This window comes from Vicugna pacos, chromosome 23 (genome assembly GCF_048564905.1).
Source record: "Vicugna pacos chromosome 23, VicPac4, whole genome shotgun sequence".
NCBI classification, from domain to species: Eukaryota; Metazoa; Chordata; class Mammalia; order Artiodactyla; family Camelidae; genus Vicugna; species Vicugna pacos.
Window position 1 is genome coordinate 38,292,132 of NC_133009.1, and position 20,914 is coordinate 38,313,045.

At 64.2% G+C, this 20,914-nt stretch overlaps 3 protein-coding genes across 5 annotated transcripts in view; 2 read left to right on the forward strand and 1 right to left on the reverse strand.

Annotated features, from left to right (window-relative positions):
- Window positions 1-75: 75 nt before the first annotated feature.
- Window positions 76-9,097, reverse strand: PTPN7 (protein tyrosine phosphatase non-receptor type 7). Of its 3 annotated transcripts, none has more exons than XM_072948847.1 (10): window positions 9,000-9,097; window positions 7,860-8,185; window positions 7,320-7,503; window positions 6,966-7,047; window positions 5,670-5,746; window positions 4,502-4,639; window positions 4,113-4,223; window positions 3,366-3,523; window positions 1,944-2,057; window positions 76-1,676 (listed from the first exon to the last, which is right to left on the reverse strand). In XM_072948847.1, the coding sequence occupies exons 2-10, from the start codon at window positions 7,964-7,966 to the stop codon at window positions 1,583-1,585; spliced, it is 1,065 nt and encodes a 354-aa protein (XP_072804948.1). In that variant the 5' UTR covers window positions 7,967-8,185; window positions 9,000-9,097; the 3' UTR covers window positions 76-1,582. The 3 variants fall into 3 exon arrangements, with proteins under 3 accessions (XP_072804948.1, XP_072804947.1, XP_072804946.1); XM_072948846.1 differs by having other exon boundaries at window positions 6,966-7,050; XM_072948845.1 differs by having other exon boundaries at window positions 6,966-7,161.
- On the forward strand, window positions 8,416-15,311 carry LOC140688661 (uncharacterized). Its single transcript, XM_072948265.1, has 7 exons — window positions 8,416-8,491; window positions 12,382-12,545; window positions 12,937-12,994; window positions 14,315-14,395; window positions 14,496-14,734; window positions 14,881-14,900; window positions 14,991-15,311. The coding sequence occupies exons 1-6, from the start codon at window positions 8,416-8,418 to the stop codon at window positions 14,896-14,898; spliced, it is 636 nt and encodes a 211-aa protein (XP_072804366.1). The 3' UTR covers window positions 14,899-14,900; window positions 14,991-15,311.
- The window catches only part of LOC102537849 (receptor-type tyrosine-protein phosphatase V-like), a 14,072-nt gene continuing 8,350 nt past the window's right edge, over window positions 15,193-20,914 (forward strand). Inside the window, 11 exon segments of the mRNA XM_072948266.1 lie at window positions 15,193-15,265; window positions 15,339-15,622; window positions 15,723-16,005; window positions 16,649-16,903; window positions 17,000-17,230; window positions 17,384-17,659; window positions 18,725-18,804; window positions 18,806-19,001; window positions 19,652-19,915; window positions 20,076-20,342; window positions 20,615-20,896. Coding sequence (XP_072804367.1) covers window positions 15,193-15,265; window positions 15,339-15,622; window positions 15,723-16,005; window positions 16,649-16,903; window positions 17,000-17,230; window positions 17,384-17,659; window positions 18,725-18,804; window positions 18,806-19,001; window positions 19,652-19,915; window positions 20,076-20,342; window positions 20,615-20,896 — 2,491 coding nt within the window.

The window sequence follows — 20,914 nt, forward strand, 5'->3', positions numbered from 1 at the left end:
TTCCTACGCTCTCTATTGCTGTAAAGGGGCTCCAGAGGCCCGAGAAGGAAGACGATGGAAAGAAGGACTGCCTCAGCCGTCTGACAAGCCTTTATTTTCCCGCCTGGGGTCTTTCCGGGTCTGCTCCCTGAGCTCTGGAGTGGGACGGGGCAGCAGGACCCAGGGTGGGGGTGCTGTGGGCCTGTGTGGTGCCTTTCGTCCCGCAGGGTCTGAGCTCAGGACAGGCTTGGGCACCTGAGGGCTCTGCGCCCAGCTCCACGGGCCCCAGGGTGCCTCTCACAGGGCTGGGGAGGTTCCTGTGTGGGAGTAAGGAGGCCAAGCAGAAGCACCAAGAACATCAGCCTCAGCTCCAGCGCTGCACGGTCTTCGGAAGAGACATCCGCGCTGGAGGCCCAGCTGCTGTCTGGGGTCCGGCTCCCGGCGGTTCCACGGAGGACCGGCATCGCGAAGGCAGTGCCAGGGCCCAGCGCCTGGAGAGCCGGAGGCTGCTCTCCTCCCCCGTAGCAGCCTGTCTTGGGTTCGCGGACCAAGGATTTGGAGGCCTCCCTGGGGAGCAGAGTTCAGCCCTGAGATGGGTCTAACCCTGGACATTGTGTTGATGTGAGACTCGGAAGAGAGTTTGCCTGGTTGGGTAGATGTGAGGGGTCCTGGTTCAGCCTGAGCCCCTGGGTCTGCATAGGGTGCTTTAAGCCAGGTTGTTCCTGAAATAGCCACGCAGTCCCTGCGTGCTCTGCAGGGCGGAGGGTGTGGCGGGCTGGTTGTCTGTAATCAGGCCGAGCTTCCGGCTCCCTCATCCCGTTTCCTGTGTGCTTCCTGGGTACTTGCAGCCCCCACTGAGGTCAGAAGGCAGGCAGAGGGTCTCCCTAGGGAGGAGCTGGCAGCTGGTGGCTGGCAGTTACGGAGGCGCGGGCCGCCATCTGGGCCTCCAAGGGGTCCCCACACTTTCCATCTTCCAGAGATTTCAACTGTCTGGCTGGTTCACCTCTGTAGTCTGCTCCCTGGACACATGTGTGGACCCGGCGGAGTCTGGGTCCTTGTTCTCTTTGTGGGGTGTTCAGCCTCACAGATGTGGGCTGAGGAAGCAGAGAGTCACTGAGAGGAGGCTGAGGACTTGACCAAGGAGGACCAGACTTTCCCCAGCTTGGGCGCTTGGCCTGTTGCTGGGCAGGGCATGGGTGGAGGATGATCTTGGGGTCCCTTTCTTGCTGGCCCTGGGGAGGGTGTGGAGCTGGCACGGCTTCTGGGGGCCCCTTGGACTGCTTTCTCCTGATGGCAGCAAAGCATTTGACATCCATTTCGGCGGGACAGGCTGGCGCTTATGTGGCATTTCAGAGACCAGGGCACCTGGGCCTCTTTCCAGCTCTGGTGTAAGCGTCAGCCCCTGGCTTTAGGCTCAGAGAGACATGGGGGTCCCCCAAGGGTCCACTTGGGGCCCTTGGAGGAAGTGGCACCCATCTGAGGGGCACCCATTCCCATGCCCACCCCAGGGGTCCCCCAGGTCACGAGGCCTGCTTTCCCCAGACCCATCTTTCCAGGCCTGGCGGGAGGGGGCAGCCCCCCGGGCTGGGGAGGGCACCAGGGGTCAGGGGCTGGGCTCCTCCGGCAGCTGGGCAGCGTACAAGGCCAAGGTGTGGTGCAGGAACTGGTACTGCTCCGCCGTCTGGATCATGCCCCCCCTGTGGGGAGAGGCACCCAGACTGTGAGCAAGGGGTCTGTTCAGGCGGCGGCATCCTATGGGAGGGGCCTACCTCTAGGCCCCCCAGAGAGCTGAAGTTCTAGGTAGAGATGCCTTTCTGGCCGTGAGCTGCAGAAGAAGCATCCCTTTAAGCAAAAGAGCCCTTCCTGTCTCACGGGAGGTGCCGCCGCACCTGTGGGTACTCGGCCCCCGAGAGGCATCGGTGCCCCTGTTCGTGTCTCAGTCCCGGTGACGTGCACGGACCCACCTGTCCAGCCGCAGTTGGCACACGATGCCCAGAATGTCCACCTCCCCTCGGGCCTTCAGCTGCTGGCAGCCAATTCGGGTGGCGATGAAGCAGCCGGTGCGGCCGATCCCTGCACTGGGTGTAGCCAGAGGAGGGTGGGGAGGTCACAGGGGGCCGGGCAGGCCGGGAGCAGGCCCCACACTATAGAGAAGGTGGTAGGGACCAAGGGCACTCTATCCGGGCATGGCGTGGGGGGAAGTAGTGCTACCTGCACAGGCTGAGCCTGGCGTTGGAGGAGGTCACGCTCCTCACAGCCCCACTCTAGACCTACCCCAGGTCACCCTCCGGTCCCTGGGGACATTTTGACGGGCGGTAGATAGCGGTTTCCAGCCGGCAGCGCCCACATGGGGCCCCTTCCCTAGTGGTCACTCGTCTTCACAGCTGCTCATGCTCCCGTGGCCCCCTCAGTCCTGCCCAGTCTCTCTCCTCCAGTCTGTCTTGCCCTTGATTCCAAAGTCTTCTCAGGATCCCCTCCCGTGAGAAGTCTTCCCATGTGGACGGCTGATGGGAGCCACTCCTGACCCCCTCACTGTGTCCAGGTGTCCCCTGTGGGGCAGAGGTTCCAGACGCTCTGTCTGTGCCCTGGGCTCTGCCTTCTGTTTAGGGTATGCACTCCCAAATGTTTTCCTTATTTTAAATCTGCCCCCTGCATCTCCCCCAAATCCACTTTTTTGCTTGTGGCTTAAGTATTCTTTTAAATGGCAAATTCAGGCTTCTTGGCCAGTCCCGCAAGCCCCCTCATCAGTGGGCCTGCACTTGCCTTCCAGCCTCGTCTCTCATCCCTGTCCCCCCACGGCCCCCAGGCCTGCATTCTCTAACTCCACTCTCAGCAACCCATCAGTTTCTGAACTGCACCTCTGGACCTTTGCACGTGCTGCTTTGCCTGCCTGGGAGGCTCCCCTCCACTACCCTCGGCTAATTCATCTTCCAGGTCTTAGCTTGGCTTGGAGGTCCCTTTTCCTGAAAGACCTTCTCTCGTCAAAATCTGAGTTAGGTGACTTGGTCCGTGCCCCACACCCACATCATTCTCTCATCACCTGTTCGTTTATCTGCCATCTTCCCCACCAGCCTGCCTTGTTCACAGCTGTCTCCTTAGCACCTAACACTGCACCTGGCAATGAGATTTTCAGTAGATGTGTGGGAGATGAATAGATGAGGTCCCGACACCATGTCCCTCTCCTCCCCCAGCTTAATGGGAGCTGCTTCTCTGGACTGTGCCCGGGTGTCCAGGTTCTGCAGCAGGAAGAAAGAGAGAAGTGCCTGCTTAATGACCTAGAGGTTCCTGTCCAGGTGAGAACTGGGCCTGCCCGGCCCCGCTCTGCCTAGACCCTTCCTAGGAGAGGCCCAGTGGGAGGGAAGGGCTGCCGCAGAGGGGACACGTACCTGCAGTGGACCACGATGGGCCCCGTGCTGGCCGCTGTCTCTGGGCTGTCCTCCACCTCGGCCACCAGTCGCAGCAGGGGCCCAGCTGATTCTGGGGTCTGGTGGTCAGGCCAGGCCGAGAAGAGGATGTGTTTCACAGACCGGCACTCCTCCTGGTACTGGGAGGGGACAAGGCATGAGAACTGGGAACAGGACGAAGGCGCTGTCCACCTTCTCTGGTGCCAGGGCTGAGTGACCCGGCGCAGCCATGGACCCCGAGCAGAGAACCAGCCTTGTCCTGCCCAAGGTGCTCGACCACTCCCTCCTCTGAAACGTGGGGAGGGAACAGTATGAGGGGAGGGTGAGACCCAAGTTCGAGTCCTTAACCTTGAAAATGGGGACAGTGATGCTCTGAGGACAGTGACTCCATGGAGAAGTGCTTTGAGGAGTAGGAGACACTCCACGGTAATAGGCGAGCTTCTAGGCACTTCTGCACGTTGTTGTGCAAACCACTGACCACTGGAGCACCCCCGCCCTCCTCCTGGCTCTTTGGCACAGGTGCCCATGTGGCTTGTTGGCACTGTCCCGCGGAATCAGAGGCTCCCTGAGGACAGCATCCCTGTCCCTCTTTCTCTGGGCCTCAAGGGCATCTTTCAGGTGTGAATTCCAGCAGGTTTGGGCGAGCAAACCCCTGACTCTCAGTGGAGGTCGGCCCCGGGTCCCAGAGGCTAAGGGGTGTCCCGACGTCCCCGCGAACCAGAGAGGTACCTGGACAGTGAGCTGCCGCACAGTGTATTCTGAACACTCTCTCACGTCTTGGGTGCAAATGTGGAAGGGCCCGTAGGTTTCCTCTTCTGTGGGCCAGTAGTGGACACATTTCTGGGAGGGAGGGAGCTGGGAGTCAGAGGGGGAGGGTCTATGGGCTGGAGTGGGGACCAGGGTAGCAGAGAGGGGAATGGGGTCCCCCACCATGTCCACCCCAGCTAGAGCTTGACACCTGCAGATAAAGTGCCCCCGCCTCCGCAGCTGTGGCTGGCCTCCAGGTGGTGTATTTTGGGGTGTACAGGTGTCCTGAGCTGCCCGGAGCAAGGCTGACTGCATTGGGGCGGGGTGCAGCCATTTCTGGGCTCACTGGGGGCAGCGCCCTGGCCGCCTACCTCCTTGCCCTCTCGGAGCCGAGTGAGCATGATGACGAGCTTCACCTCCTCCTGCCATACCATCTCCCAGAAGTCCGACACGGTGTTGGGCATGGGGCCCTGGGTCGCAATGTAGGCCCTGTCCTTCCCGCCGTAGCCCTGCGGCAGAGGCACGGAGGAAGGTGGGCGGTGAGGCCAGAGCCCAGGGGCTGCAGGTTGAGGTCAGGCTGAGGTCGGGGAGCGTGCGCCCCTGGACGCACAGGAGCACAGACGCGCACACCGGCAGCCGCGTGTCCGAGTGAGGGGCACCTGGCTTCAAAGCCTGGTTCTGCTGCCGACAGCCCCCAGCGTCTTGCCTGCAAATCAGGGGTAGTTTCTAGCGGGTGTGAGGTGCGGGCGGCACTCGGCAGAGTGTGTTGAGGGCCAGGGCCTCTGTGACGTCCGTCCCCTCCCCCGCTCGCTGCCATCTACAAAGTGCGGAGAAGGCAGGGCAACACTTGTTGAGTGGAAGTTTCACACTTACGTGTTACTTTGTATGTTTAGTAGCAAGATGTAGCCTTTTCTTCTCCCCTTCAGAATCCTCAGCTCCCCACCCTCCAGAGCCAGTGAAATCCAGACCCCCGTTCACCTGGTTTCCACAGGCAGATGGGCGACCATGTGTCCCCAGGCGCGAGGGCTGGTCGCCTCCCTGCACCCGGCCGTTGTGCTACCCACTCTGAGCCGCCAGAGGGCACTGCCCTCACACCCACTGCCTCCCGCCTCTGCTGGCCACCTGCTCCCTGTGACTGAGTAAGTCGACCTTGGTGGCCCTCTGCCTCCACAAAGGAGGGGCCGCGTGAGGAGCAGCGAGGGAGAGAGAGAGGGAGAAGGGGCCGGCCGCATGCTCCCGCGCAGACCTGGGAGTCAAGGGGGCTGGACCATGCTGCCTTCCATGCTGAGAGGCTGGCAGGGGCAGGCTGACAGGGTGGACATAGGGCACCAGAGGTCTAATTCCAGCATCATTTGATGTCTGCTCTGTGCTCCCAGGGGGCATCCTGGAGGCCTGGAGGCCTGGAGGCTCGGCCCCGGGCCATGGCAGCGGGGGGGTTGGAGCCCAGACACAGGGAGCCCAAACCTCCAGCCACACTGGGAAGCGTCCTGGGGGGTCTCGGGACACGGCCCCCCCATCCCGTCCCTGCCAGTGACTCACCCGGATGTAGTTGGCGTTGATGTAGTCCCCGTCCTCCTGGCTCTGTGCCCGGCCCAGACAGACGCGGCTCTGGGGGTCTAGGAAATGAAAAGCAGCAGGGCCACAGGTCAAAGGTGGGAAGAGGAGTGTGCCGGGCTTGCGTGGTCCCTGTGTACAGCAGCTAGCCCGATGCCTGTGGGATTATTTCATGTGCAGACAGTAGGGAGCCACAGAATGATCCTGAGCAGTGGAGTGCTGTGACCCAAGCAGTAGCTGGGAAGGTTAACGGGGTGGTGCTGGGCGGGGCGGCCTAGCGAGGAGAGGGCAGCCCTGAATGCTAGTCTGGAGATAGCGAGGTGCGGAAGAGGGCTGGACCACGAGGAACAGGGAGAGAGGTGCTGTGCAGGGAGAATTTGTCCTGATGGTGACCACGGGATTCAGATGAGCGACTTAACCAAAGTCACGCCTGGGCCCAGACTCAGGCTTCATTCCGCCACAGGGCATGTTAGCCTTTTCTTCCAAGGGGAGGCCTTTCTCCAAGTCTAAGCCGGATGAAGCTAGTTTGTGGGGGAAAGGAGAGGGGACCGGCTCCCCAGGGCCAGCTGGTCTGGACAGAGTGTACCTGGGGTCCAGCCCCTTGATCAGCCCAGGCAGCAGAGGGCGAGGACACTGGGAAGATCAGAACAGGCAAGTCAGGGGGCTGCAGCCTCCAGACGAGGTTGCTGGAGGCGGGTTAGCCAGATAAGGCTGCTTGGATGGGAGAGAGTCTCCCTGGGTCTCATGGCCGGAGGATCCCACACCTGTCTCTGAAATAAAAGAGGATCTGACCCTGGGTGTGTCAAGCCTGCAGGCTCGACCCCTCACAGCTCCAGTCTTGCCACTGTCCTCTCGCCAGCGCTGCCCTGCCTCCGCCCGGGATTCTCAGAGCCCTCTCCTGCAGGCCCATCCTGATGGGGCCTCTTCCCCTGCAAACCTGAGCTGGGAAGAAGGTTTGGTTCAACTGGCTGTGTGACCTTGGGCAAGTTACTCAACTTCTCTGTGACTCAGTTTCCTCATGTGTAAAATGTGGATCATAGCACCATAGATCAACTTCCTGGGGTCCTCCTGGGCAGTGCTGGCCACAGTGCTGCCCTGTTCTTATCCTGGTGTTGTGGCTGCTCCTTTGTCCCCGGCTAGGTCCAGCTGTGGGTATTTCTCGGCCGAGAGAGGAGGCTCCACGAAGGCAGCTCTCCCTGGCTGAGGCTTTGTGTCTTGCCTTCGGAACTTCTCTGGCCCCAGGGACTGCGCCCTGCCCCCAGCCCCTACTGGAGTTCTTACTTGGCAAGATGGTCTTGTATCGGTCCTTGGAGGCGTGGCCAGGAACATTCAGGTCTTCAGGGCTGACGAAGTTTGAGGGGATCTTCTGGCAGGGGAGGGAGGAGTGAACAGCCAACCCCTTCCCAGCCTCCTCTCCCTCCACCTGGCCTAGCAGAGCTGGGCCCTGGCCACTCCTTCCTGGCCTCAAGACATGGGTCTGGATGGGGTGGAGGGCGGAAGAGGGAGCCTGGGCGAGCTCTTTCCTGGAGCCCCAGAGCTCTCTTCCCTAAGGGCTCCCAAATGGCACAGGCCCGCAGGCCATAATGGGGTGAAGCCAGGGGCTGCAGTGGTTCCCAGGGGACCCCACGTTCTTACCAGGAACTCCTCTTCCAGCTGCTTGGGGCTGGGCGGCTGGTGCTGCAGGGTCCAGCGGGTGAGGGGGTGCCCGGCTGTGCGCAGGAAGTGCAGGGTGACCTCGCGGGGCGTGCTCACGCAGCAGACTGGCTCCACGGCCCCCAGGGACCGCACGTCCAGCGTCAGAGAGACGTTGGAGCCCCGCCTGCAGCACGGATGGCGGTGAGCCCCTCGCGCCCGCCTTCTGGCTGTTCTGGGCCCGGGAGGCCGCTCCTCGTCCTCCCCTTGGCCCAGGGCCCCGCCACGCCCCATCCCATGTGCACCAGAGCAGGCAGCCCTGAGCCCGGCTGCCCCCACCTCCCGTTCCTGGCCCTCCTTCTAGGCCCCCACGCCAGGGCTGCTCAAGCTGACCTGGGGTTTGGGGCCCAGGCACAAACTTGGTGCCCCAGATGTGTAAAGGGCATGCAAATGAGCACATCTGGCTTCCTTTCCAGGCTGGAGAGGCAGTGGGGGGGGCGGGCAGGGCTGGGGGCTGGGAAGGACCCCCACAGAAGGTCTCACCTCTCCTGCAGCCGCACGTGCTTCTTGGGTGGTGCCTGGTCGGGTGGAGGCTGGGTCATGGCTGCCCCCAAGGCGAAGGTGAGACTGGCAGCTGTGCTCTGGGACATCCCCCGCAGGCCTGGACCATGCTGGGGACGCTCACTCAGCCATGAGCTTGGGCCTCCGGGCTGCCTGACAGGCCAGAGGGAGGCTGCCAGGCCCAGGCCAGCCTTCTGCCCTGCGGCGCCTCTGTTTGCACTGGGGTGTCTTCTGTTCCCCAGCAAGTGGTGGCTTTCTCACTGTGGGGAGGCCAGGATCTCTGCAAGGAGACCCCGGGCCGTGGCAGTCTGGACAAGATAAAGGGTGGAGGTTGTGGGTGAGGATGGGGAAGCATCCAGAAGGAGGCGGAGGGGGAGGGGCCGCTCGGGCCCTAAGCTGGGGCGCCAGTGAGGGAGGAGCAGACGAGGTCTGTATGAGGGAAGGGCCACGGCTGAGACGGCACCTCTGGGTCTACGTGGGCCTCCTCTGGACAAGAAGGTGGTGGCCTCGTGAGCCTTGGAGCCACAGGGGGCCCGGCATGCAGGCTGCTGGCCTGACTGCTGGCGATCCCACTCCCGGGGCCATGCTGGCTTTGGGGGTCTCTGTCCAGGGAGGTAGGCTGGGGTGTTTCCTTTCTCCTCTGCCCATCCCCCCATCCCGCCTCTGTAACCGTCACAGGAAATGGCCTCACCAAGCCCTTGAGCGACAGCGCGTGGGGAGGCAACAGCTGGGGGCACAAGTTGGGGCGCGGACGTGGCGGGGCCCCTCCTCTGGGGACAGTCCCCATCTTCCAGAGCCAGGGTCCCAGCTTCCGAGGTGGGGTGGGGGTGTTGGAGTTGCTGAGCCCAGGGACCAAGGCGAGGGCAGGAGCGGGTGTGCAGGTGGGGGAGGCAGAGAGACTCTCCGCGGCGGGCGGCCGGCGGGGCTCCTCTGCCCCTGGTCTCCCTGCGGAGCCCTGCCCGCCCCCTCCTGCACATCGGCTGCTCAGCACCCACTCCCCGTCCAGGCACCGTGACCCCAGGTGCCCTCTTGCACATCCTCCTCAGAGGGGCCCTCCTGTCTCCCCAGGTCTGCACCACCCCAGGCCCGCAGGACCCCTCCGCCCCCGGTTCAGGGACTTACTGAAGCAGCTGTGTCCCCCGTGTGCCTCTTGCCAGCTGTCTGTCTGTCTGTCTTTGAGGGCTGAGAAGACTTCAGGAAGCCAGCTTCCTCCCTCCGCCCCTCCTCACTGCCACCCACGCACACCCAGCTGCGTTCTGCCACCACCAGGGGTCGGTGCCTCCTGCCTCTGCCCTGCTGGGGGCTGGCAGGCAGTGTCCCAGCATCGCTGCCGTGGCCCGAGGCCCAGCTCCCTGGGAATGGACGAGGCGCCAGGCTGTCTCTGACCACCCCGACCCGATCCCTGAGCTCCTGAGCCCTGTTCCTCCTGCAGCCCTTCTCCCTGGGGTCCTCGCCACGTCCAGCCTGCTTGCTGGGCAGAGCTCAGCCGACCCAGCTCCGGGCTGGCCTGCGTAGAGGCCCAGGTGCTCCTGCTCCTGCTGACCTTGTCCAGAAACTGATTTCCGTTTCTCTGCTCCTCAGCCCCTCACCCTGGAAGCCTGAGCTCCTCCAAGCCTTGGGAATTCCCGGCCAGGCCCAGGCAGAAGTGGGTGCAGACTTGGGATGGGGTGGGGGAAAGGGGAGGCAAGCATCCTTGCTCCACGATGGAGAATGTTAGGCCAGGCTGGAAGGTGGTCCCCAGACCCCAAGCTGCCTCTAGTCTGCACTAGGCCAGCCACCCTGAAAGCATGCAGTGGAGACAGCTGGTCAGAGGCGCTGAGGGCCTTCCCCTGGCCCCAGCCCCTTCTAGGCCTCCTCCCAGAACCCTGCCATCTGCTCAGAGACTTACAGAGAGTAGATGGTCTCTGGCTCTCACACCAGGGGACTCCCGGGTCTCCTTTGCTGCTGGGGCATCTGGAGCCTGGGGTCTGGGGCCGGCCCCCAAATCCAAGACCTCTCTGCCTGGCCTCTGCCTCGCCCGCAGGCCTCCTGGTGGCCAGCGGCCCGGCGGGTGCGTGCTCCCGGCCGGCTCATCTCTTACCTGGTGACATTCCCCACACCCCCCTCACGCCCCCATCTCTGATTCAGCCGTCAAATGATGACAGCAGGAAAGAAATGAGGTGCAATAGGCAGGGGGTGGGCCCGCAGAGGGGGCGATGGGGAGGGGCGGCCTTCTGCTGGCCCTGGGGTGGGCTGATGCGGAGAGCAGGATGGCGCTCTTGGGTTCTGCAGGCCCCCGGCCCGGCCCTTGCTCCTGGCTCCTTCCTGAGCCGCCCCCCAGCCACGGCCCTCCTCCTCTCGCCTGTGCTCCTCTGGGGGATCCCATGAGAGGAGGCCTGGCACAGCTGCTCTGGTGCTGAGACGGGGAGGAGGGGCAGGGGTATGGGGATGCCTGGTGACCCTGTGGGCAGTGAACTCTGCCTCCACCGGCCCCCAGCCCCTCCAGTGTTTCCATCAGGGGACAGTGGGGCCCTGGGGATCACATGGGGGGCGGGAGGGGATTGGAAAGAGGGCCGCCCGCTCTGAGCCTTGCTGTGTCAAGAACAGGAAGCGAGGACACCGCAGGGTGGCGAGGAGGAAGCGGGCGTGGCCCTCCCCACACTGTTCTCCCAGGGCCCCCCATTCCTTGGCCCCTGCTGGCAGTGAGCACACTCCTTCCCCCTCCCAAGGCTGGGCCATGGCAATGTGAGGTGCTGGAGCTGAGCTCCTGGGTGGGGAGCAGGACGCGGTGGGCCGGGGGTGGGGGTGGAGGGGGCATAGTCACCTTGCCTACTGCCCGCCTCTCTCCCCTGGACACCTGTGGAGGTGTGTGACCAGAGCTCGGGGGCACCACCCCTGAAGCTCAGGGAGGGCAGGACTGGCTGGGCGGCCTGGGCCACCCGCTCTGCCCTCTCTGCAGTGGATTCTGCTCCATCCAGGCTGCTGGGGCAAGCAAGGACTGGAGGCCCGAGAGTGTGTCCCCAGCCCCACGCCATCCTGGCTCCTGATGCGGGCCAGCCCGGATGGCTCTCAGGCCTTCGTCACTCCAGCTGCTGACTTGTCATCCAGGGTTGGGTTCAGGACACGGCAATGGCTGAAAGCCAGGAGGACTGCACTGAGCCCTCACTGGGTCACCAGCTGTGACCTGGGCGACCTTCTGCCCCTGCCTGGGGCTCCGGCTCCTCCCCAGGTTCCTCCCTCCCCAGGGCTGCAATGACAGCCTCTCCCGCAGTGGTCAGAAGGCGGTAGCCTTGGCGGAGAAGCCCGCTGTTGGGGGAGGGGAGGGCCGGGGCGCAGGAACCATGGTCTCCACGTCCCATGTCTCAGATGGCCTTCGGGAGGAGGGCTGCCTGGGGCACACTGTCCCCTCCTGTCCCTCCCCAGTTCCAGGGCTGTGAGCCTCAGCTCCTTGTCCCCAGGGCCAGAAGCCCTTCGGAGGGGCAGGTGTGCCCGAAATTCCCAAGTCTTGTTCCTGCAGCACTGGGGGAGTGGGCCAGGCTGCTGCCGGCCCCAGAGCCAAAGGGGCTGCCCTACCCGGTTCCTGAGGCAGGAATCTCGGGGTCTGGGCCAGCTGTGGGGGTTCTGCACCCTGTGCACATCCTGCTCCCCCACCCCAAACCGTTGTCCAGCCCTCTTCCTCTCTGGTTCCTCTCTGGAGAAGCCCTGGGACCCTGGGTCCTCCCACACACAGCCCCCAAATCCTGGACCAGTCCAGGCCAGCTTCTGCCCAGCGTTGCAGGCCCAGCTTGTCCCTGGCTGTGTGGAGGAGGCAGGGACACAGAGCTGAGGTCTGGAAGGAGGACACATGCAGGGGAGGGCTGAGAAGGGCTGGGGGAGGTGTGCAGTGGGTCTGGGCCAGCAGGAAGGCTAGGGCACCCACTGGGCACACCCAGGAGCCTCCTCTGGGGGGGCCGGCCCAGATACCCAGCCCCCACCCGACCCAGTTTCCCTGACACCATTTGGGTGCCAGCTGGTGAAGGGGACTTTCCCATACCTCTCTCTCCGCTGGCTGAAGGACTGATGAGTAAGGCCAGCCTGGTACTGGGGGATCCAGTTTGCTGGAGTTCAGGTCCCTGGAGGGAGGTTTTATGACAGAAGAGGATCCTTCCCTCTCTCCCAGGCCCAGGGCCAGCAACGCGGACATCTGTTCCCCAGTATGGCCTTTCTCCCCAGGGGCCCTCTTGTCTGCCCCCTGACAACGTCCCCGGACCCCCACGCGTGCACATCCACCTGAGATAGCTGTGTGCACCCTCACACTCACGCGTGCTCGTACACACTGTTGGTCCACACACATGCCACGGCTGTGGGCACACCCATCACCTGGCCAGTCCACTGCCCCCAGCCCCTTGCAGCCTTCCCACAGCCTGGCCAGAGGGGCCTGGGCCGACCCCTCCCTGGTGACCTTCCCCTGTGTGGGAGGGAGAGTGGCAGGCGGGGCTGCCTGGAGCCACTGGCCCTTCTCTGCTGGGAGCTTATCTTCCCCCAGTGTTGGGGGTGCCCAAGGCCTGGCTCCAGGCAGGGGGAGTGGAGAGGAGGGGCCGGAAGAGAGAGCTGGGCAGCGCCTGGTTTGCATTTGGAGCCAGGACGCCTGGACAGGTCCCCTGCCTGGCTCTGCCTCCTGCCCGGCTCTCTCCAGAAGGAATCAGCAAGGTGCCGGGACCTTGGGAGGACGCAGGGGCTCTCTAGGCAGAGGATGTGGGTTTGTCTGTGGGCGGGCTGGCCGGGGAAGAGGCGCAGCCCTTGTGGTGCACTTGTTGCTGAATGGAGAGGCTGGGGCTGGGAGGCCGCCTCTTATCTGTCGGAATCTTCTTGCCGCCTCTCCAGAGGCCCAGCACGAGGCTGCCCCAGGCTGGCTGGGGGCGGACAGGGCTGGCCCCTGTGGCCAGGTGCCCTCTGTGGGCCCGTCCGTGGGGCTGGCTGTGGAGTCTGTGTGCCCCCAACGGGCCCTCTTCGGCGGAGACTCTTGGGGCAGGTCTGAAGCCCCACCCCCTTACCTAGAACCCTGTTTTGCTGTGTCTCTTCCACTTGGATTCTGAATTAGGGTGTTTCCACCCCAGCTCTCCAGACGCTGCCGGAAAGAGCCACGCGAGGTGCCCCAGGTGAGGTGGGAAGGAGGAGGGACCAGGGCAGAGTGTTTCCCCCTCCTCTTGGCCAGACCAAGGCCTCCACCTTTCACATCAGTTTCCCTGGTTGCTACCCCCACCCCCACCTCATTTGAAGGAGCACACGTGTACGTGAACACTCGCGCACACACACACGCAGCCTGGAAAACTTGGTGGGGCTGCAGGGTCGAGTTTCCAGGCCCCCGTCCGGAGGCCAGCGGGCGCGCTGAGGTTCGGGGCCTGATGGAGCGGGAGGACCCCGGGTGGGAGTGGGGCTAAGCAGGTTCCCTGCAGGCCTGTGCTCCCAGCCCCACTGGCCCCAGGGAGACCAGCTCCCGCAGAAGCCGTCTCGCTGCTCGGTTTCTGTACCTGCGTGTTTGCTGCGTGTCCCCCTCCTCACTTCCTGAGTCCCCAGGGCCCAGAGCTCTTTCCTTTCCTCTGCTGTCCCCTCCTGTGACAGCTGGGGGCCGGGGCGGGGGCATTTCCAGGAGGTAATTGGCTCCAGGCTAGAGGGACCTCTAGGCCAGGCCTCAGAAAGGCTGCTCTGGGCCTTTGAGCAGGTGGGGGCAGGAGGGCCAGGGCCCGTGGGCACCGCTAGTCTGGGTGGGGGAGGTGGGGGTGGCGAGCACGCGTCCTTGGGGGCTGGGAGTGGGATGCGGTCTCTGCTGGGAGGAGCTGGGAGTCCCAGGCTCCAGTCCAGCCCCTCCTCACACTGCGGCCAGCTGGGCTATCCCTCCCCTGGGGTGTGAGGGTGTGGAGCCACATGCCTTTTTAGATCTACAGTCACGGAGACTCAAGGCCTCTAGGGCGTGCTCCAGTGTCCATCAGCACGTGGGGCCTCAGGAGTACCCAGAAGGGGGCTCACATGTACAGCTGGTCCATCCACACAGGCACCCAGCAGCGCGCCCCCAGGCAATGTCACCAGGATCTGATCCCAGAGGAACACAAACGCCCCATCCATCTCCATGTGTTGAGAGTCAGACGGCTCTCCTCTCCCGGGGGCAGAGAGCTGGGGGGCTAGCTGCCTCTGTGTGTGTGCCCACCCCCAGCACAGGGCATGTCCTTACCTGGGAAGCCACCTGCGGGCAGAGGGTGGAGGGGGTGCAGAGTGAGAGGTGAGCTGGTCTGCAGCCTGGGAGCTGCGATCTGCCCCCTTCACCAGGCCCTGCCAAGCTGGGCGCAGTGGGGTCAGGGCCCCGGGTGGAGAGGCTGCCTGCCCCCTGCTGAGATGCAGCGCAGCCGCCCTTGCCTGCCTGCCAGCTCTCAGGGCAAGGGGCAGGTTGAGGGACTGGCTCCTCCTGCGGCTCTCCCTTGCAGACGTCTGTCCATCTGTCCATCAAGATGAGGCCCCTGGTCCTGTTCGCTGCGCTCCTCTGGCTCGGAGGCTTCTTGGCGCAGGTTAGGTGGGCACTGGAGGTGGGGGAGGTGAGGGGACGCCCTGCTCCCCAGGCCTCCAGGCCCCCTGCTGCTCCGTGGACCCACAGCTGGTCTGCTTCAGGCAGCGGTGCTCCCTCCCAGCCCAGACGAGGACAGAGTGGTCTGCCCCTAGCTGCCGGCCTCCGCATCTTGGGTATCCTGCGTGATGCCCCGTGGCCGGGTCTGGGGTGCCAGATGAGAGGACAGCCGTCTCTGATCCTGGCTGGACCCATAGTGTCTGCCCATAGCCTCCCACCACCTCCTCCCCACAAGAAGACGAGTGTCCCTCCCTGGAAGGGGGTCCAGGCGGGAAGAGCAGAGGTAGGAGCCCTGCTGGGGGTGCGGGGAGTAGGGCGGGGCCATTTCTCCACCCAGACCCTGTCTCTGCTCTGGCCTTTCCTGCCTTCCCGCCTTCTTTAGGGCAGAAGGGGTGTGCGGGGAGCGTCTGAACACACCCTTCTCCCCAGGACCACCTCCAACCGTGAACGTGAGTGGCCAGGGGACGTCCGCCAGCCTCGCTCTGAGCTGGGCAGCCCCAGGGCCTGGCAGTCCCAGTCACATACTCCGTCTAACCCAGCTGAGCCCCCTGGGCTTCCCCGAAGGGCAGCAGCTCCAGACCCACACCAGTGCGTCCAGCTTTGAGTTCCAGGACCTGGTGCCAGGAAGTCAGTACCAGCTGGAAGTGACGGCCCTGCACCCTTGCGGGCAGAACACCACCGTCGTCCTCACTGCCCACACAGGTGCCTGGCCAGCAGGCAGGGGAGGGGCTGCGGGCACTGATGTGGACACCCTGGAGGGTCGGGGGACAGGGTGCCAAGGAGGGCGAAGTGCCCGAGGACCATGCCTGGCACAGTGGCCTGTCCAGAGCACTAGCAGCAGGGGCGATGCCCTGGCCCCGAACGTGGTGCCTCTGCTTCCGGGGCAGCCCCGTCCGCTGTCCAGGCCCTGCGGCTCCGCAGCTCTGGGAGCCCGTTCAGCCTGGAGGCCTCGTGGGGCACTGCCCCCGGTGGGCAGGATGGCTACCAGCTTCTCCTCTACCACCTGGAATCCCAGGCAGTGGCTCATAACATCTCCGTGGCCCCGGGGACCCTGTCCTACAGTTTCAGCGACCTCTTACCTTTTGGAGGTTACCACCTGGGCCGCCAACCTCCAGGCGAAGACCAGCACCCACCAGTGGACAGGTTAGGCCAGCACTCGGCGAGGCCCCAGGTGGCAGCCAGTCTGGGAGGGGGCAGTGCAGGGCTGTGTGCCAGCGCAGCCGGCCTCTGGGCTCTGGCTTCTGGGACACTGTTCGGGCCCTTCCTCCGAGCCCACGGCTCTCCCTCCAGCCCCCGAGGCTCCAGGTCAGCTGGCGCTGCGTGCCCTGGGCACCAGTGCCCTGCAGGCCTCCTGGAACAGCTCTCGGGGCGCCGCCTGGCTGCATCTCGCCCTCACAGACCTCCTTGGTGGCCCCAACCTGATGGCAGGGATCAGACGGGGTGTCTCCAGTCACACCTTTGCTCACCTCTCTCCGGGAACCCCCTATAAGCTGATGCTCACAGCTGTTGCCGGGCCCCTTCAGACAGTGGGACCCATCGCCACTGAGTGGACCTGTGAGTGCTTGAAGCAAAAGGGGGACATGGCAGGGTACAGCTGGGGGGTGAGGGCCCAGGACCCTGCAGGGAAGGGTGTGGCCCGGAGGGAGCGCGCTCCTGCAGGAGATGTCCGTGGTGACAGTTACTGTCACTGGAACCCTCCGTGTGCCAGCCCCGTGCATCATCTCATTTACCCTCCAAAACAGCCCCATGTAAGTCTTGTTATCCCCCTGCTACGTTGAGGGGACCAAGGTTCAGAGAGAGGGACCAGGTCCTGAGACTTACAAGCGTCCAGGCTGGGCTGAGCACACAGGGACTCTGCTGCATTTCTGTGCAGAGCAGCGCTGTCTGGCGCTGGTGAAGAGTGGAGAGCCAGGCCGCCTGGGCTCTGAGTCCACTGCTGCCACTCACTGGCTGTAGGTCTCTGGACAGATTGCTCACCCTCTCTGAGCTTCGGTCTCTGCACCTTTAAAGGGGGGCAAGAATGGCGGTGTTGGGAGGAGTGTGGGATCTTGCACCAGCACACTCGGTCACTCGATGTGTTATCATTTGTTACCGTGTCCACCTGGGTGTGACCTGGCCCTGAGCACAGAGGGGAGCTGCATATGGGTGGGACTGTTCTCACCAGTGCCCAGGTCACATCCTGCTCCCTTCCCCACAGATCCCTCAGCCCCCCTGGACCTGCTGCTCATGCCCCTGCCCCCAGGGCTCTGTGCCAGCTGGGAGGTGGGGCCCGGGGCCCAGGATGGCTACCTGCTCAGGCTGAGTGGGCCAGTGGAGAAGACCATCACTCTGGGCCCCAGGGCCCTTAATGCCACGTTCTCAGGACCCCTGCCAGCCGGACGCTACACTCTGGAGCTGAGGGTTCTGGCCGGGCCCCATGACGCCTGGGCCCAGGCCAGTGCCTGGCTGGAGGGTGAGTCTGGGCTAGGGTGGAGGAGGGCGGGGCCCTGCACCAAGAGGCAGGTGAATCCTCCCTCTCCAGGGACCATGTCCTCTCCCAACTCTGCAGCCCAGCCTGGACAAGGTGACGGCCCTGAGCTGCCCCGGGACGGGCAGGAGACCAGCGGGGGGCCTGGGAGCCAGACCATGCTCTACACCGAGGGAGCCCCAGGCCTTCTCAGAAACATCTCCGTGCCACCCGGTGCCACCCCGGGCACCCTCCATGGGCCTGGGGGCCACTACCAGGCAGACGTGGTCTCTTCTCTGGGGAACACCACCCAGAGCCTCCCAGGCCACACAGGTGGGTGCCAGCACTGTGTCGCCCGCCTTGGGGCTGGGAGGCTGCGCCTTGGAGGTAGAGACCTAGGTGGGGGAGGGCTGAGGAGGAAAGGGAGGGGCTTCACAGGGCCCCAGACATCATATGCCCCCCTTACCAAACTGCTTCTCTCTCCAGGATCCCTGGAACCCCAGTCTCTGAAAGTCACTGGCAGGGGCAGCCCCTCTGAGCTGGCCATTGGCTGGGTCCCAGCACCGGGGCAGCGGGAAGGCTACAGGGTCAGCTGGCACTTGGAAGGCAGCCAGAGGTCACCAGGTGGTCTCGTCGATGTGGGCTCAGATCACTCCAGCCTGACGCTGACGGGCCTAGTGCCCGGCTCCTGCTACACCGTGTCTGTGTGGACCTGGGTGGGGAACCTCAGCTCCAGCGTCCAGAGGGCCGGCGCCTGCACCCGTGAGTTTGCGGCTTCAGCTCCGGGAGGCCCACCCTGAGCGGTGGCAGGGTCGGGGGCGGTGCCCTCCACGTGCTCCGTCTGGTCGTGCATCTGTCCACGGGGGCCCTTCCCGAGTCTGTCTGCAAGCACTCCCCCTCCCCTGCCCTCTGGGCGGCCAGCCACACAGCCATCCCTGCAGTAAGTATGTAACCGGCGCCCCATTTCCTGGGTGTGGGTTTAGGTGCTGAAGCTAAAGATTGTGAACCAGGCGGTCTCGGGGGAAGGCTGACCAGCAAACAGTTGGTTTACGCGTATTGATTTTTTTTGTGCAGCTTTTAGTAGTTTTTGACTTTTTTGTTTGGGGGCATGTAATCAAGCTTATTTATTTAACTTTACTTTTTGTAAATGGAGTGCTGGGAACTGAACCCAGACCCTGGCGCATGCTAAGCACATGCTCTGCACACTGAGCTCTGCTCTCCCCTGCGCGTTGCTTTTCCTGTCATAGCGTAAACGTGTTCAGTCTCCTTGAGCCGCGTGAAACTCTCTTCTCGTGGGTTAAAATCGAGGACTACGGGGAATTTTATGTGATTCTGGCTAATCTTTTAGGGTTCAGAGAGGGGCCACCTTAGGAAGTCAGGGATGTTTTCCCAGAGGGAGAGAGAGAGCTGAGAAGCAGGTGGGTCTGAGCAGAGTGGGCAGAGGGGCCTTACTGGGCAGAGGGGGCAGGTGTGCACCCAGGCCCTCGGTGGGGGAGTGAGAGAGGGAGGGAGTGAGCTTGCAGGGGCTGAATGTCGGCTGAGCTGGGGACCCTGGTCCTAAGGGGTGTGAGACACAGGTTGGGTGTGGCTGGGGACCATGTGGATCAGACGTCACGCCTTCAAGTTGCTGATGGTTTGTGAAGGAGGCAAGGAGCAGGCGTCAGGGTGGAGCCCTGTGTCTTTTGAGAGGTTTTCCTGGGGAGGAAACGAGGGTGGGCTCCAAGTCCCGTGGCTGCTGTGTTTGGAGACCACCGAGCGGGGTCAGACAGTGGGGGAGGAGGGGCAGGGACTGGGTTGTCCCAAATCTGTCTCCCCCTTGTCCTGCAGTCCCTGCACCTCCTGCCAACTTGAGCCTGGGTCTGGCTGCCCAGCCTCCTGTCCTGAGTGCTTCCTGGAGCCCCCCACCGGGGGGGGGGCAGGGATGGCTTCCTCCTGCGGCTTTACCGCCTGAGGCCCCCAGCCCTGGAGGGCCAGGACACTCTGGCCCCCGAGGCACAAAGCTTTTCCTGGGCCCGGCTGCCCCCAGGCACCGCCTTCCTGGTGTGGCTGGCTACCCTGCAGGGACTGGATGAGAGCAGTGGCGCTAACGCCTCCGGCTGGACGCGTGAGTGTCCCCTGCCGGGCCCTTCCTACTGGCCACACGGGGAGTGGGTCCCCAGGGCTGCACGGCCCCCGACCTCCCTGCAGTCCGCGAGCGGCGGCGGGGTGACTGCTCGCTCAGTCGGCACTGCGGGGGCTCGGGCCCCGCGGCCTAGGAGGAACTGGCAGGTGCCTGCTTCTCAGCAGGCAGCTCCTCTCACTCGTCACCCGAGCCGGTGCTTGGCGACTGGGTCAAGGGTGGGGGAGCAGGGGCCCTTTGCGGGGGTGGGGCCCAGGTCTGGTCTGCGTTCTCTCCTCCTGCCTTGGTCACTGGAGCTGCCTGAACCGAGTCCACGTGGGGGGCTTAGACCGTTGGAACCCTCACTGCTCTGAGCAGGGGTCTGAGACCCAGGGGTCACAGGGCTGCTTTGCCTGAGGCCTCTCTGGGGCGTGCGGACGGCCGCCTGCCCCGAGTCCCTCTGGGTGTGTCGGTCCTAATCTCCCTGGATCAGGGCCCACCCGACGGCCTCGTTTTACCTTAGTAGCCCCTTTAAAGGCCTTACCTCCAAATATAGTCGCATTCTGGGGGTCAGAACGTCAACATGAATTTTGGGGGGACACAGTTCAGCCCCTGAAATCTCGCTCCTCTCCCCACATACCCTGCTCTCCCCCCAGCCCCCCTCGCCCCTCCTGTGGTAAATGTGACCAGTGAAGGCCCCACCCAGCTCCGGACATCCTGGGTCCACGCTCCCGGGGGCCGGGATGGCTACCAGGTGACCCTGTTCCAGGCAGGCACCCGGGTGGGCTCCAGCACTGTGGGGGCGCAGGTGGACAGCGCCAGCTTCTCAGCTCTCACTCCAGGCACTGAGTATGAGGTGGCGGTCGTCGCGCAAGCTGGGCCTCTCTGCGGGGCGGCGGCCAACACCTCGGGCTGGACGTGTGAGTGGGAGTGGGGAAGGCCGAGGTGGGGGTGGTGGGCAGGCCCTCCTCTGGGACCTCTGCTCCTTCCTTCAGCGGCACCGCAGCGCCCCCAGTCCCTCTCCTCACCTGCACCCTGAGTCCTACGTGAGGTCAGCGGCCACCACTCTCCTCCCCACAGCCCCACTGGTGCCCGTTGAGCTGCTTGTGTCGATGCAGGTGGGCAGTGCCGTGGTCAGCCTGGCCTGGGCCAGCGGCCCCCTGGGGCATGGTGTGTGCCGCGCCCAGCTCTGCGAGGCTGGGCTCCTCTCCCGGGAGCAGCCCCTGGTGCTGGGCCAAGCCCACCTGGCCCTGAGGGACCTCACACCTGGACGCAACCTCTTCCTGTCGGTGCTGTGCCAGGCAGGGCCACTCCAGGCCTCCACCCACCATGTGGTGCTGCCTGTGGGTATGTTGGTGCCTGTCGGGGGGGGACAAAGTGCCCCGAGTGCTGTCCATTCTATCCCAACCCCGCTCGTCCAGGTGGGCACTGCGCCCACACCGCCCTGGGAATGCCCCCTCCCTCTGGATGGGCGGCATGTCCAGAGGAGACCTTGTTTCCCCACATGGCCGCTGCCCACATCCAAGGTGCAGAAATGCCTGGTCCCCCATGCCTGCTGATTTTGAGCCCCTCAGGGGCTACGCTGACTCCCACATGACACAGAACCCTCAAACCTGCAGAGCCAGACCCCGTGGAGGACGTGCAGTGCCGGCCCGAGGCCACCCGTCTGACCCTGACCTGGACAGTGCCCCCGGGGGCCGTGGACACCTGCCTGGTGGTGGCAGAGCAGCTGGCAGCCGGGAGCAGTGCCCAACCAGTCTTCCAGACCGACACCTCTGGGGATGCCCTGCTGCTATCTGGCCTGGAGCCCTCCACTCCCTACCGCCTCAGCCTCTCTGTGCGGGGCAGCAATGGCCTGTGCAGCCGGGCCGTTACCCTGGTGTGCGCCACGTCTGCCCAGGGTAGGCTCCCTCCTCGGC